This window comes from Schistocerca piceifrons, chromosome 3, assembly GCF_021461385.2.
Source record: "Schistocerca piceifrons isolate TAMUIC-IGC-003096 chromosome 3, iqSchPice1.1, whole genome shotgun sequence".
Lineage (NCBI taxonomy): Eukaryota > Metazoa > Arthropoda > Insecta > Orthoptera > Acrididae > Schistocerca > Schistocerca piceifrons.
Genome location: NC_060140.1, coordinates 960793015 through 960810865, shown reverse-complemented (window position 1 = coordinate 960810865; position 17851 = coordinate 960793015). Strand labels below are relative to the sequence as shown.

The 17851-nt window shown below is 39.0% G+C and overlaps 1 protein-coding gene across 1 annotated transcript in view; it reads right to left on the bottom strand.

The window, feature by feature from the left end:
• The window catches only part of LOC124789517 (p21-activated protein kinase-interacting protein 1-like), a 60545-nt gene that overhangs the window by 4200 nt on the left and 38494 nt on the right, over positions 1-17851 (bottom strand). Inside the window, exons 4-5 of the mRNA XM_047256906.1 lie at positions 17288-17408; positions 4313-4670 (exon numbers count right to left, since the gene is read on the bottom strand). Coding sequence (XP_047112862.1) covers positions 4313-4670; positions 17288-17408 — 479 coding nt within the window. The remainder of the gene's footprint in view (positions 1-4312; positions 4671-17287; positions 17409-17851) is intronic.

Sequence of the window (17851 nt, the reverse complement as noted above, 5' to 3'; positions counted from 1 at the left end):
AGGCCCACTAATCACCGCCTCTGAGATGCTGTGTCCCATCGCTCGTGCACCAACTATAACATCATGTTCAAACTCACTTAAATCTTGATACCCTGCCAATCTAACAACTGCGCCAGACACTTGTTGTCTCATAGAGACATTGCCAACTGCAGCACTGTAGTCTACCTGTTTACATATCTCTGTATGCCTATACCAGCTTCTTTGAAGCAACATGAGTAATAAAATTTCTAAGTCTCTCAAAACTCATTGACAGATGGTATGCTTTAATTTGTCCAATCAGGTTGGCCATTCTTTTTTGCACACAATATTTTGATGACTGACCTAACCACCAATTTCAGGTGCTGTAAAAGGTTCCTCTATTTGTACTAAGTGATTGGAATTCAATCAGCCTACATGGACAAATGGAATTGGAGGTGGGGGGACCAGAATTGCTGTGTTCACATGTCCCACCATAATAACAATCCCAGAAATAGCAACAAAGTCAGAAGAAACAGAAATATTTGTGACAAAGATGATACAAACTTCACAGCTGTACTATTACACCCAATAATGATTAAAAATATTGATACCACCAACTAAAGCATTAACAAGCAAAAAACACAGAAAAGAAAATGGTCCGAAAATTAATGTAAACCATTTCTTTTTGTTTCTTTTATTTCTCCTACTACAGTATTATCAAAACACAGACAATCAGAAAATGGCATAAGTTTGGTATAACGTTAACTTTTTTGCCGATACTTTGTCAGTAAAGCGGTCTGTAATTTTGATTAGTCAGAAGATGTGACTGTGTGTGTGTGTGTGTGTGTGTGTGTGTGTGTGTGTGTGTGTGTGTGTTTTTCTATTTTCAACAAAGGCCTTGTTGGTCGAAAGCTCATTTTGTGACAGTCTTTTTGTTGTGCCTACCTGCAACTCCCCCCCCATGAACCATGGACCTTGCCGTTGGTGGGGAGGCTTGCGTGCCTCAGCGATACAGATAGCCGTACCGTAGGTGCAACCACAACGGAGGGGTATCTGTTGAGAGGCCAGACAAACGTGTGGTTCCTGAAGAGGGGCAGCAGCCTTTTCAGTAGTTGCAAGGGCAACAGTCTGGATGATTGACTGATCTGGCCTTGTAACAATAACCAAAACGGCCTTGCTGTACTGGTACTGCGAACGGCTGAAAGCAAGGGGAAACTACAGCCGTAATTTTTCCCGAGGGCATGCAGCTTTACTGTATGATTACATGATGATGGCGTCCTCTTGGGTAAAATATTCCGGAGGTAAAATAGTCCCCCATTCGGATCTCCGGGCGGGGACTACTCAAGAGGATGTCGTTATCAGGAGAAAGAAAACCGGCGTTCTACGGATCGGAGCGTGGAATGTCAGATCCCTTAATCGGGCAGGTAGGTTAGAAAATTTAAAAAGGGAAATGGATAGGTTGAAGTTAGATATAGTGGGAATTAGTGAAGTTCGGTGGCAGGAGGAACAAGACTTCTGGTCAGGTGACTACAGGGTTATAAACACAAAATCAAATAGGGGTAATGCAGGAGTAGGTTTAATAATGAATAGGAAAATAGGAATGCAGGTAAGCTACTACAAACAGCATAGTGAACGCATTATTGTGGCCAAGATAGATACGAAGCCCACACCTACTACAGTAGTACAAGTTTATATGCCAACTAGCTCTGCAGATGACGAAGAAATTGAAGAAATGTATGATGAAATAAAAGAAATTATTCAGATTGTGAAGGGAGACGAAAATTTAATAGTCATGGGTGACTGGAATTCGAGTGTAGGAAAAGGGAGAGAAGGAAACATAGTAGGTGAATATGGATTGGGGGACAGAAATGAAAGAGGAAGCCGCCTGGTAGAATTTTGCACAGAGCACAACATAATCATAACTAACACTTGGTTTAAGAATCATGAAAGAAGGTTGTATACATGGAAGAACCCTGGAGATACTAAAAGGTATCAGATAGATTATATAATGGTAAGACAGAGATTTAGGAACCAGGTTTTAAATTGTAAGACATTTCCAGGGGCAGATGTGGACTCTGACCACAATCTATTGGTTATGACCTGTAGATTAAAACTGAAGAAACTGCAAAAAGGTGGGAATTTAAGGAGATGGGACCTGGATAAACTAAAAGAACCAGAGGTTGTACAGAGATTCAGGGAGAGCATAAGGGAGCAATTGACAGGAATGGGGGAAATAAATACAGTAGAAGAAGAATGGGTAGCTTTGAGGGATGAAGTAGTGAAGGCAGCAGAGGATCAAGTAGGTAAAAAGACGAGGGCTAGTAGAAATCCTTGGGTAACAGAAGAAATATTGAATTTAATTGATGAAAGGAGAAAATATAAAAATGCAGTAAGTGAAACAGGCAAAAAGGAATACAAACGTCTCAAAAATGAGATCGACAGGAAGTGCAAAATGGCTAAGCAGGGATGGCTAGAGGACAAATGTAAGGATGTAGAGGCGTATCTCACTAGGGGTAAGATAGATACTGCCTACAGGAAAATTAAAGAGACCTTTGGAGATAAGAGAACGACTTGTATGAATATGAAGAGCTCGGATGGAAACCCAGTTCTAAGCAAAGAAGGGAAAGCAGAAAGGTGGAAGGAGTATATAGAGGGTCTATACAAGGGCGATGTACTTGAGGACAATATTATGGAAATGGAAGGGGATGTAGATGAAGATGAAATGGGAGATACGATACTGCGTGAAGAGTTTGACAGAGCACTGAAAGACCTGAGTCGAAACAAGGCCCCCGGAGTAGACAATATTCCATTGGAACTACTGACGGCCGTGGGAGAGCCAGTCCTGACAAAACTCTACCAGCTGGTGAGCAAGATGTATGAAACAGGCGAAATACCCTCAGACTTCAAGAAGAATATAATAATTCCAATCCCAAAGAAAGCAGGTGTTGACAGATGTGAAAATTACCGAACTATCAGCTTAATAAGTCACAGCTGCAAAATACTAACACGAATTCTTTACAGACGAATGGAAAAACTAGTAGAAGCCAACCTCGGGGAAGATCAGTTTGGATTCCGTAGAAACACTGGAACACGTGAGGCAATACTGACCTTACGACTTATCTTAGAAGAAAGATTAAGGAAAGGCAAACCTACGTTTCTAGCATTTGTAGACTTAGAGAAAGCTTTTGACAATGTTGACTGGAATACTCTCTTTCAAATTCTAAAGGTGGCAGGGGTAAAATACAGGGAGCGAAAGGCTATTTACAATTTGTACAGAAACCAGATGGCAGTTATAAGAGTCGAGGGACATGAAAGGGAAGCAGTGGTTGGGAAGGGAGTAAGACAGGGTTGTAGCCTCTCCCCGATGTTGTTCAATCTGTATATTGAGCAAGCAGTAAAGGAAACAAAAGAAAAATTCGGAGTAGGTATTAAAATTCATGGAGAAGAAATAAAAACTTTGAGGTTCGCTGATGACATTGTAATTCTGTCAGAGACAGCAAAGAACTTGGAAGAGCAGTTGAATGGAATGGACAGTGTCTTGAAAGGAGGATATAAGATGAACGTCAACAAAAGCAAAACAAGGATAATGGAATGTAGTCTAATTAAGTCGGGTGATGCTGAGGGAATTAGATTAGGAAATGAGGCACTTAAAGTAGTTAAGGAGTTTTGCTATTTGGGGAGCAAAATAACTGATGATGGTCGAAGTAGAGAGGATATAAAATGTAGGCTGGCAATGGCAAGGAAAGCGTTCCTGAAGAAGAGAAATTTGTTAACATCCAGTATAGATTTAAGTGTCAGGAAGTCATTTCTGAAAGTATTCGTATGGAGTGTAGCCATGTATGGAAGTGAAACATGGACGATAAATAGTTTGGACAAGAAGAGAATAGAAGCTTTCGAAATGTGGTGCTATAGAAGAATGCTGAAGATTAGATGGGTAGATCACATAACTAATGAGGAAGTATTGAATAGGATTGGGGAGAAGAGAAGTTTGTGGCACAACTTGACAAGAAGAAGGGATCGGTTGGTAGGACATGTTCTGAGGCATCAAGGGATCACCAATTTAGTATTGGAGGGCAGCGTGGAGGGTAAAAATCGTAGAGGGAGACCAAGAGATGAATACACTAAGCAGATTCAGAAGGATGTAGGTTGCAGTAGGTACTGGGAGATGAAAAAGCTTGCACAGGATAGAGTAGCATGGAGAGCTGCATCAAACCAGTCTCAGGACTGAAGACCACAACAACAACAACAACCTGCAACTCAGCATCTCTGCTGTATGGTGAGAAGCAACTATCCTTTCCATATACTCGTGTAAATATGATATTTAACTATGCATAATGCATACACTATTCCCTACCTTAAATTGCCACAGCTTTATTTGACCTCCACTAGAAGCACTTGCAAGCCATGTGGAACCATCAGCCAGAGTAATAGCACCAGTTGCTTTCACCCTGTCCTCATGAGCCTTCACTTGTTTTGTGGGTTCCCCACTCTTCTCATTCAGTGAATACAGTGCTATGTTCCCTCCCTCACCAGCCAGCGAAAATATGTCTGGAGTGAGAAAACAGGCACAGCATACTCCCCACTGCAACTTTAATGAGCACTTGATACCAGCAGTTTCCACTGAGTACACATCAGCTCGTTTCCCACCAGGTAGCACAATGTAATGAGTACCATCAGGAGACCAGATTACACCAGACGACCACCGGCTTTCCCTGTCCAATGGAATAAGATTTAATTTAGTAAACACAGTGAAACAGGAATTAATTTTGTTCACAGAAAAGTAGCCTATGTCCCAGTGAGTAATTATTGCCAACTAAATACACAACCAAAAATTCAAAAGCTGTGGAAATAAATAACACGCACAACGACATTTACCTCCATAATGCCATAAAAATTTTAAAATACTGCAAGATATACAAAAGATAACACCACTCAAACAAAGTTAACTACTTGAAAATTAACGTATGAATAAGTGACTGAGGCAAAAAAAATCTGAAACCATTAAACTGCTTACACAAGCAATCAACGTATACAGTGTTCACATTGTGGATGTAGCGAAATATTGTTATTTTGCAGAATTGGAAGAGTTGCAGAGCACTGTGTGTGCCCACATTTGAATAAATTTTAAAGATATACACATTATTTTTATTTCCTGCATCATAAATTGGGCACCACTTTTAAGAATACATGAAACTCTCTTCAGTGCAGTCAAAGTACAGCTGGTTTTAAATAACGATGTCACAAATTATTACAGTAAATATAACTTAAGCAGTACGCAAATGTGGTGAGAACATAGATGAGAGAGGCCTATGTGAGAGACATACGATACAATATTATGAAAAGGATAGTTGCTACTCAGTTTGTAGTGGAGATGCTGAGTCGCAGAGAGGCACAACAAAAAGACTCTCACAAAATAAGCTTTCGCCCAACAAGGCCTTTGTCAAAAATAGGCAAAACACACACACACACACACACACACACACACACACACACACACACAGCACGCGCGTGTGCGCACCTCACACGCACATGACCACAGTCACTGGAAGCTGAAGCTGTGTGTGCATTTTTGACAAAGGCCTTGTTGCCAAAAGCTTATTTTGTGAGAGTCTTTTTGTTGTGCCTCTCTGCGACTCAGCATCTCCACTACACAGTGAGTAACAACTATCCTTTTCATAATATTGTTACATTCCATCCTGGATTTTCCACTGTTGGACACGTGATAAAAAAACAGTGGTATAAACATCTCGTAAGAACTGTGTTAATTGAGTATAAGTGGAAAAATCGAGGACAGAAATAAATAACGCTATTTTGTCGAAAGACAACATGTTGAGAAACGTGGCTGTTGTACTTAAGGTTTATAATTTATATAAAAAACAGCTACCAGCCACATGTATGGTTTAAAAAGGTTTATTATCTTCAGACCATGACCGGTTTCGGATTTTCCTTTACAAATTCATCTTCAGATGGCAGATTACAAGCATAATAAATAAGTAATTCTTTTACATAAAATGTAAGTCTACTATGAAAAAGTCTCTGCACAATCACTCAATAATGTTAAGCTGATCCATTATTTCACATTTATATTAAAATCTGCAGTTGTTAGTTACTAAAAAGCTATAAGTAATACACCTAAGTAAAGCATAGGATTTAAAAGTTATTTGCTGATACTAAACAGGGTGTTTCAAAAAGAATATATGTATTTCGAATGCATATATTTATTAAACTTTACAACATTCTAATATGAAACTTTACACACATATTTATGAACCTCTCAAGTTCAGATTACATATGTTCAATATGTCCTCCACCAGCGACATGAACAATATCACATCGATACTCAGATTCCTCCCATACTCAGGCAAGCATGTCCTTCATCACTGATGCTATAGCAGTAAGGATCCAGTTTTCAACTCTTCCATGTTCTGTGGGAGTGGTGGTACATAAACACTGTCTTTAAAAAAAATCCTCAGGAAGAAGTCAGAGGGTGTCAAGTCTGGTGACCGTGGAGCCCAGCTGAGACATGCTAAGTCGCCAGCTCCTTGACGAGCAATCCGACGGTTCGGTAGAGTTTCATTCAGATATTCACGTACTTGGCGACCCCAGTGAGGGGGTGCCCCATCTTGTTGAAAAATGAAGTTGTCTTCCTGCAGCCTCGGAAACAACCAGTTTTCTCACATAGCGACATACTGCTAACCGTTAACCGTATTTCCATCAAAGAAGAAGAACAGATGATTGGGATATCACACAAAACACACTGACTTTGGGCGAATCTCATATATGTTCAATGGCTGCGTGTGGCTTCTGTCGGCCCCAAATTCGAACAATGTGTTTGTTTACTTCACCTTTAACATGGAAAGTCACTTCATCATTGCGCTGTGCAAAAGTCTTATCATTGCCAAGAGCACCAAGAATCTCATTACAAAATGCCACATGTTTCTGTTTGTCATCAGGACACAGAGCTTGTAACAGCTTGACAGCTTCATAACCAACCAACATCTCAAAACATGCCAAATTGTTGTTGTAAACAGTTGTAACTCCTGACTGGCACAACAAGTTGATATTGAAGGACTACGTTGGAAAGCAGTTTGAATTCATGCAACATTTTCTTCAAGAACACAAGGGTGGCGAGGACTCTTTCCTTTACATACACATCCTGTATCTATAAACTGTCTATACCATCTGCGAATGTTCCATCCACTTAAGAGGATCAATTTGGTACTTCAACCTGAAACGTCTATGCACTGTTATCACGGAACTGCACTTCGCAAACTCGAGAACACGAAATGATTTCTGCTGCAGAGTAGCCATTTTAAACATAAGACGGTTACCAAGCAAAACAAAAGACAACTGACATCTAACGTCTATTAATATAAACTACACTATGTATTAGTTTCTCCAATAGCTGAGCTGAGACACAGCTATCAATAGTTTTCACAAAATAATACTTTTTAATATGTATATTCTTTTTTAAACACCCTGTATTTATTGCTTAAGAAACCTTCAAGTAAATGAGATTAAAGCCAAGTTATGAGAAGATTTATGACACAGTCTTACAAACTCTCATGTTTACACCGATTGTTGCTGTTAAGCATCATTTCAAAAAAATCATAAATTAACACCTACTGAGTGTAGCAAATTGGTGTCAGTGACAGTTTCGCAGTAGTAGCTTACATTTGATAGTGGAAATCTCTCTCTAAATGACAACAGGGCTAATTTTTATTTATTTTTACCTATTGCTTTCATTCAATCTTTTGTGGAGGGAATATGGATGCTGTGTGCACACACAGGAGGAGCTGACTGCAACAGTTGAAGACACTGTGGGCCACTGTCTGCCATCTGCAGTGCTGCCTCAGGGAGTAGCATGGGCCACCTCAAGTGTCAACTGGGGCATGGCATGCCAAGTGGTCTAGAGGTTCCCATATGAAAATCACTGATTTTGATGAGATTCTGTATCAACAATAACACAGGTTCCCGAAGAACATTGGTAAAGTTTCACAATCATTAATTCAACACTTCTGAAGATATAGTTATGTGTTTGACCCCATAGCACAAATATCAACAGTGCGCCTACGAGTTTTCGGCAACTTTGAGAGATAATATATCTGGTAATATTTTCTCAAAACAAAATTACACGATCTTGCACTGTGCTCTCTTCAACAAAATAAGAAAAACATTTCCTGAGTGGTTTGTATATGGATAATTTTAAGAAAAGTCCGTCAAAAACCTTGACACTTGAAAACAATGTGAAGTTCAGCTTTCTGTAACTCTGGAAATAATTGTGGGGTACACCTGAAACCTTGTACATAATAACTTTGCAATACATGGTATTAAAATACAAAATTTCATTCTGAAATGAAATATCATTCACCTAGTGCTTTTAAACAGTTTACAAATGAGGGAAAAGTTGATGATTTTTCTGAAAATGCTAAAAAAATGGCTATTTTTGGTCCACTTTTATGAAAAGGAGTCTTATGCAAACTCTTTCAAAACCATCTAAGAAGACAATATTTGGTTTTGAAATGTGATCATATAAAGAGCTAAAAAAAAAAAATTTAGCAAGGACAGCATTTTTAAAATGGGATCAAATGCTGCTGATACTCAAATTAAAACCGACATCTTTTTCTAGGTTCTAAAATTGTTTAGCACTCTCTGGGAGAGGCATATCAAAAATATTGATGACTACAAATTAAGAAAATTCCGAATAACTCAAGAAACTTTTTTTTTTAAAAAAAGAGGTATCTTTTGTCATGACTTATTGTGACATATTTCAGTCTTTTTTTTCCTGCTATAATTGCAGCATCAAACTGGTTATAAACTTCACAACTTAACTGTGCATTACCAAGGCAGTGGAGATCATGGCAGTACAAATGTTGCATTACAGATGCAGCACACATTGTGTAAACAGCTGGCAGCTTTTACACCAATCTTACATTGTGTAAACTTTTTTAAAGTTCACAACAATTTTCCTGATATTTTTTGAACACATTCATTATATAGAGAATTAGTATGTATTTCTGTTGTGTAATTCTACTGATGTGCTAGTTTAATTCTGGTTTAAGCTGGAACATACTTTTGTGTTCGCATACTTTGTGGTTAATGAGGAACATTAGTGCACATATAAAAAATTCTATACACGTCTTGGTATGGTCCATGGTGGCTTAACCATAGCTGGTTCTCTTTAAAGTAAGAAAACCAGCATACCCATCACCATAGGGGCCACACCAGATAGCTGTGCAACAGCAGTCATGGGTGAGTCTGTTTACTACAGGCTCCCAAATCTGTTAAGGGTTTCTTTACACAGGATCCCAAGATGATGATAAATTTCTTTAAGTGTCTGAGGCCAAAACTAGAAGTGGTGTATTTTAGAATCCTAAGCTTATGTTTACTTCAGGTTACTTGAGCTTTTTACAGGTTTCATTAAATTGCTGTACAATGTCACGAGGGAAATTATACTGTCAACTAGATGCTGTCATTGATGCGATTGTTTGGGTACAAATTTGATAAGACAGAAACCAAAAACTTACACTTTTCAAATGTGATTACCTCACATTATTAGAGCCACACAAAAGAGAATACTATCGTATTTACTCGAATCTAAGCCACACTCGAATCTAAGTCACACTCGAATCTAAGCCGCACCTGAAAAATGAGACTCGAAATCAAGGAAAAAAAATTTTCCCGAATCTAAGCCGCACCTGAAATTTGAGACTGTAAATTCAAGGGGAGAGAAAAGTTTTAGGCCGCACCTCCAAATCGAAACAAAGTTGGTCCATTGTAATATGAGACACAATTTAGGTCGAATGAATGACGATACAGCTACAGTAGTTTGGTTCGAGTCGTAAGCTTAGCAGTTAAGCTTTACCAGGTAGCCACTGCTATGCGTCACACACTCCATCTGTATTATTTACACGGGTACCCTTCCTTTTTCACGTGCTTCATCTGGTTTGAATTGATTGCTTATTTTTCTTTGATCTGATAAGTGCCGTTCTCTTTGTTATAGGTGTTTACGTCACTCTAAGTTGAAAATGCATTACTGTACTGTGTCATGCATTGTTTGTCGCATTCTGATAGTGCGTGTTTACGGCCTGTCGTCGCTCACGGCATGGCTTGATTTTGGGCGCACTACCGCCGCTTACAATTTAAAAAAAAGAGAGAGAGGAATCGTCTCATTAGCGAAACAATGGCAAGAGACTGCTATTTGTTGTTACTTACACTGCTCCTTTCTTTCATAATGATCAACAAGAACCAAATAATAGACTGTGTATGATAGAAAATGTTCTGAACGAGAGTTCAGCGACAATTTTTCTCCGTTTGAAAATCTTTGCAGACGCCTCTTTAGTACATTACATTCTGCACAGAAATTAGAGTCATCTTAGGTTTAAAAATCTAGTCAATTGCTGTGCTTCATTTCTGAATGTATCACTATTGGGCATAAGAATAATACGAATATAAACATGACATGATATGTATATTCTTCCGCATTTGCTGTTGTCTCACTCTAGTTTCGTAGTTTATTAGGCAGACAGGATTTAAATGAGATAGCAGCAAACACGAAAGAATACATAGCAAAATGTTTATATTCATATTATTCTTATGGTGAAGAGAATATTGCATGTGATTCACAATTCATAAAACTTCCTATTAGCAACCATCTCTTCTCACAGGTAGGAATTTAGAACGTAGAGTTGGCCATATTGACAAACACCTCCCAAACAGTCTTGCCAGTCGGATTTCCGTAGTACATTAAAATGCTGCTACATTCGAAGATGAACAGTATGGAATTTGTATTTACTTCGTTGGATAATGTATGAAAATGCAGTGTTCGAAACTCGGGGTGGAGGAAAAAGCTCATCTTACACCTATTTTTTTTTTTTTAATTTATTTACTGACGCAGAGGTTTTGGCACCAGTATTTATCTTTGTGCCTGCAAATCATGCCCGTGTAGCACTACATATATTCTATGGCAGAAGTTAATTGTGGCGGCACCTACCAACATTTTTCAGAACTTCCGCTTACTTTGCACTCGATTCTAAGCCGCAGGCAGTTTTTTGGATTACAAAAACCGGAAAAAAAGTGCGGCTTAGATTCAAGTAAATACGGTATTTTGCTTAATCTACAATATTTATTGACAACCATTAAATAAGCAAAAATTACGTCAGCTGCATGCCAAATAAAGATATAGTTAGAGAAACATTAACACAACTATTAACTGTCAAAGTGCAGAGTCCTATCACTAACAACTGAATGCACGAGGCATGAAGGTGTCTGACTTGCGTTGCCAGAGAAAGTGTAAGTGGATGAGGAAATGCTGGCAGGGGTCTGAAATGTTCATATTTGTCAGCCAGGGTGCAAGCTGTGGGTGATGGTGACACGCTTGCTTTGTACTTTGCCCAACTGTCACTGCTGCCGGATACAAATGCTGTTGTGGCAGATTGTGCAGGCGCACCACCACATGTTCTTTTTATTGCATTCCATTTCATTTTTGTAAAAAGAATTCTGTAAAGATGAATGCTGTAGAGGTCTCTACAAAGACAAAAAAAAGACTACTTACTTGCAATTTTTCTGACTCAAGCTCATTTCCTGGTCATCAGGACGTATAATATTATCTTCCTCAGACAGTACTAAACAACTGTAGCACATAATAAAAGATGTCACATTTAATTTGAGTACCAGCGGAAAATGACCCATTTTCAATGCATCTCCACTGTGTCATTCCTTTTTAGGACCTCATATGCTCACATTGCAAAACCAAATACAGTTTTTTAGGTGGTTTAGAACACAGATATCCTAACGAAAATAGTTTAAATGAGTTTGCAGGAGACTGTTTTTCGTAAAAGTGGACCAAAAATACCCATTTTTGACATTTTTAGAAAAATTGTCATCTTTGCCCTCAATTTGTAAATTACTGGAAACCAGCAGGAGAACGAACTTTTATATTCTTGACCTCATAATGGTAAGTTATTATGTGCAAATTTTTCAGGTTTATACTGCAGTTACTGTCAGACCTAAAAAAAGTTAAACTACACATTTTTTCCAAGAACGTATTTTTTCAGCCAAGTTTCTTCACAAAAATTATGAACTTTGCCTTCAATCTGCATAACTATTGGAAAGTAGTAGGAGAATGAAATTTTACATTTAAGACCCTGTATTGCTAAGTTATTACATGAAAAGTTTCAGGTGTGTACCCCAATTAATTCTGAAGATATAAAAAGATAAACTTCACACTTTTTTCAAGAGTCTATTTTTTCTGCCGACTTTGCTTCAAATTATCATTATGCAAATCACTCAAGAAATCTTTTTTTTTATTATTTCACTTAAGTGAGCATGAAAAGTTGTATCAGATGGCAAAGTTTTGTTTCTTTCAAGAAAATACTACTGGAGACATTATGCCTCAAAATAGCAGAAAACTCGTGGATGTGCTGTTGATAGCTGTGCCATGGGGTTAAACAAATGACTATACCTCTGGAAGTATTAAAACTGATGACAGCAAAACTTTACCAATGTTCATTAGGAACATTTGTGAATGTTCACATAAAATTTCAGTGAAATCCATGACGAGTATGTGGGAACTTTTTCCGGAGTTAGACCACTTGGCACTGAATAGCCCAACTGTTCCACAGATGGGTTCTGCTGCTGAGACACCTTTCAGCATATCTGACAGAGAGAAACCACGCTCACTGCTGGGATAATGTGAGATTGCAACCTGTTCAAGTCACTTGAGACGGAGAGTGAGTGTGGCGACTGGCCATCTACTCTCTTTCATTCACCTACGATTGGACAATAGTGGATGTGCCTCAACATGGCCCCTAGTTAACAGGAGTTTCAATGTTATGGGAGCCCTTATGCAATTAATGTCCAGGGCTGGAAAGAAGTTTAACGTGCACTCGGTACGTCTGCTGGGGTGACCACATCCAAGACATGAAGGAAAGTCTGCCTGTGGCTGTCAAGGATGCAAAGTCCGTCACCTGCAAGTTGTGGCTCATGTCAGCACCAATGGTGCCTGTCAGTTGGGTTCTGAGGCTATCCTCAATTTGTGTGGATGGCTGGCAGAAGCAGTAGAAACTGCTGGTCATGCTCTCAGGGTGCACGCACATCTTACAATTCAGTATCATACCCACAACTGATCAGCATTCTTTGATTTGGGACCAAGTGGACAGTCTCAGAAAGAGGCCAGACAATTTTAAGATGGCCTTGGCTGCAGATTTATGGACTGCATTATGGGATGTAGAATTGTAGTATTCCCCTTGGTAGGTAAGAGTTTCACGATCCCTAAGAAGTATCTACTTGTGCATCGGAATGCTTATGAACTGCAAGTGGCTTTTTTACGGCTGTGTAATAGTTTGAAGGCCTCTGATGATTGCTCACCGGGCAACACACAGTGAGCAAAATCAAACTGCGTTGATAAAGACACTTCAAACGTCTAGATTTTAACAGTAAACTGCTAACATATTTGTAACAAAATCTCTGAATGTGTCACTTTCCAGGAAAGCTGTCGCACTGTAGACGTGAATGTCTACTGAGGGTCAAAATTGAGACTGATTGCGAAGTTATTTGCCACTGAGGTGAAGTCAAGTTAATCACTGGACTTTTTACCAGCCACATGGACCTGCCATACAAGTCGTGAAATAATTCAGAGAAATTCTATGCTCAGTAATACAGCAAGTCCCAATCATCCAGTATTAATGGGAGTTGACTTTCACCTACTGAACATAGACTGGGATGTCTATGATTTTTCTGCAGGTGATACACACAATCTTGCTAAGTACGTAGTTCCAAACACATTAGCTGAGAACTGTTGTAATGGCATGAGCCAACACAAGAGCTCATTGTTGTAAGTACACTGCTTGCCGCAACCCAATTATGCCATGTCACCCGACTATGAGCTGCAGCTGGACTTTTTGGTCAATGATCAACAAAGTTATCATACCCTGGCACACTTTGGAGGTGCTACGGCACTTGTCATATGTGACACCTGCAGCAACCACTCGACAACAAACACTGAAAGGCTATTAACCTTGTGAAATTTCTTATCTTATTGTAGGGTCAAGTCACAGTAGAAAATAGTGCCCTGAATCATGTTAAGATTTATGTGGGGAACGATAGCAACTGGAGTAAAGATTTACAACTGAGCAAAATGTGTTGCCTTAATCACACAAGAAATGTTACACATGTTTACCAATAATGGCATCTCTCCAAACTTGTCCTCAATATATTCTATGAATAACAGGAGTTCAGTTGTTAAGAAGGTATTCTCATCCATCCTGGTAAAAACAAGGTATTCAGGTAATACTGTCCCACATTTTGACACCACTTTTCCTCCTCTCATAACATAGCCAAGAGCAGGAATGCCATACGATTTTAATTATCAGCTTCATAATTATGAAGCAGTGTGAAAAGTATTGACTCTGAATTTTTTATTCTGTTCTCAATATCAGCTGAGGTATTTCAGGTCATGCATATTACTCTATTGACTTTCTCACTTCACTAAGGCAAGTTGCAAACCTCTGCTGCTAGAAGGGTCCAAACTGTAATGTGTAATGTGGTGGTATGTAACGTAACTTATGTCGGGGCATGAGAAAGAGCATTTTGTAATTGAGTTTCCAACTGGAGAAAGAGCACCTTCAACTGAAGTCCATAGAAGAATGAAAGCTAAGCACAGTGATAACTGTATCAACATCAGTAATATGCAACACTGTGTTGTTCATGCTTGTAATGAAGGAAATGGTGGTGCTAATCTCAACATGTATGGGAGAGCTTGGAGTGGATAACCATGTACAGCAACCGACAAGACTCCTCAGAATCGATCTAATGAACTCATCAGAGAAAAACGTTGGGTAACACAGACATAGCACTCAGGTAAGTGTTGCATATCATCAGAGAGTGTACAAGGCATGACTACAAAACTGTGGTACTGAAAGCCATTTACATGCTGAATGCCTCAAATGCTTACTCCTGAGATGAAACAGAGGAGATTGGACATCTGTCAACGATTTCTTTTGTGATTTGAGCTTGAGAGGATGTGTTCCGTAACAACAATGTGACATGTGATGAAAGCTGGGTTCACCATTTTGACCCGAAAAACAAGAGTGCATCAATGGAGTTTCACCACAACAGATCAGTGATGCCAAAAAAGTTCAAGACCATGTCATCAGCTGGCAAAGTCATGCTCATATTCTTCTGGGACGTTCAAGGTGTGGTGCATTTACAGCTAATGCCTAAAGGCACCAACATAAACTCTGCAAGGTACTGGAAGACCCCCATTCGAAGGGTTCAATCACACATCCACACATGGAGCACCGCTTTACTTCAGCATAACAATGCCAGATAACACACAAGCACTATGACATCCGGGACAATCCGACACCTTGGGTTCACTGTCATCCATATTGTCCCAACTTTGTCCCATTCAATTTTCAAAAAAATGGCTCTGAGCACTATGGGACTTAACTTCTAAGGTCATCAGTCCCCTAGAACTTAGAACTACTTAAACCTAACTAACCTAAGGACGTCACGCACATCCATGCCTGAGGCAGGATTCAAACCTGCGGCCGTAGTGGTCGTGCGGTTCCAGACTGTAACGCCTAGAATCGCCCGGCCACCCTGGCCGGCTCCAATTTTCATTTGTCTCCAAAACTTAAAATACACCTTCAAGGACTTCACTTTGAGAGTGATGAAGCAATGCAGTCAGAGGTGAGGTTGTGGCTTTGTCAACAAAGTCATACATTTTGCAGTGACAGTATCAACAAACTGGTCTCTCATTGGAAGAAATAAGTTCTAAAAATTAATTAAAAACAGTTTTGACTGCAATAAAATATTTATTTGCATTAGTTACCAGTTTCGGTCATTATGTGACTATTTTCATACCATTTGCGCCATGATGGTAGGTGGTGACAGTAAACAGAACAGGTGTTGAGAGTCCACAAACGTCAATTGCTCAGCTGATTTAAATCCACTTTTGAAGTATTTTAGGCAGACCGCTTTGTTCTCCACAAGAAATGTTCTCAAAAATTACAGAATTTTTTCATTGCCATGATGACTATGTTGGGAAATAAATATGTAGACATGAAGAATAAAAATGTGTAATACTAATAAAGTTCTTTTTATTCAAAAATCTTTAAAGTACATTTTATTTTTATTTAAAAATCGTTAACACTTTTCACATAAAAAATTTGGAGGCATTACATTCTCGTACCATGCCTACTTGATGAGGCTGCTGTAGCCTCAAAGCCACCAGCTTGTGAACATACTCCATTTAATTATGGATTTTCTGTCCTGGTGACATAAAATCCAACAAAGGGGCCCCTTTACGGGTGTCACCAAAGCATGGCAATGGTCACCTGAGAGGGAGTGTTGCTTGGAGTAACAGAGGACCCAAAGATGGGCATACATTCTTTGACTTGTGTGTAGGGTTCTCAAGTCATAAACCAGCATTCTGTTCCCCACATTGTCCAGGAAGCTACACGGGTGCAGGTACATATAAAACTCCGGATGACGGACTCGCTACCATGTTGGGTTTCACATATGCTGTGTTATTTGAGAAAAAAATGGGCCCAGGATGGTCATACTGAGAGAAGATTGTACATCAGGTATTCTTTCCTGTAAACTTTGCATTTCTAAATAATTCACAAGAAAGAGGTCAGATCCTAACAGGGAACTGTGAACATGAAGTGTAAAATAAGATAAAAGGAAACAATAATAAACCAGAACGGCTTGGGGCACCATGTTACTCAAGAGAAAATCATGAGCCGGATGCATCCACATCTCTTTCAAAAAAACAAGTCTTGAACAAATAATACAATTAAACAGAAACATGGGATATAGTGGTTATACAAATTAACAATTCAGATGATAGAGTATTACTGGTTCCCAATGAGAATTACATGACACTCTTCCCTAACGGCTGAATTACCTACAACACTCATCACTAAATGAAATGTAATTGTGATTGTCTCCCGTAAACTGAATAGCAAGAGTGTACAGGGGCAAAACCTTCGTAAGAAGGTTTGTGCACACAAGTGTTTGCTGAAATCGTATTTCCTGCTACTCAAAAAAATCAAGCTTATTACTTTAAAACAGAAAATACAGTTTTTAATTAGAGGGGCTGATACATTTTGTGAAATTGATTTCTGTACCAGGTACTATTTGGACATGCAGTAAAAGAAACAAATATGGTATACCAAATTCCGGTACAACTTCATGGAAACAGTGACACGAGCCTCTAAAATAAAGCTTAAATAGGCATTCTATGTAGTTCAATTGACAATGACTTGTTAACACTAAAAGACTTAAATTTTTATTGAGTTTGAAATTATTTGTTGTAACTTACTTCCCTAAGTTGGTGACATATGCTTTACGGCCTTTTATGAGATTCCACGTCCTAAGTGTACCATCTGTACCCAGTGACAAAAGCAACTTTCCTGTCGGATGTACACTCATTGATGTTACAGCTGTAAACAATCACATTACAATAAAAGTTTTAAAATTTAATCTCAGTATTATAAAGTAATGAAACACAACATTGAGTAGTTACAATGACACAAGTTATAATTATAATCTCTTAACAAGGGAAATTTCATTCAGAATCTTGTTAAACTTGTAATGAGGTATATGGGCTGACCAGTACTATGCTGAATGGAACACACAAAACTGGTAACAAAGCACAGGTTCTTTCCTCAAAGAAGTGAGAGCAATTGGTTAAGGGAAGGTTAAGGGAGGGTTTGGGGGATGGAGGTGGGGGGGGGTGGGTGGGAGGGGGGGGGGGGAACAAGTCACCCACAACACAAACTAACAGGGCTCGCTACAGAGTGAGCATCATCAAACCAAACCCATAATGAAACCACTACCAGATGCTATTTATGAAAGGCTCTCTCACAACTAACGTGACTAGCAG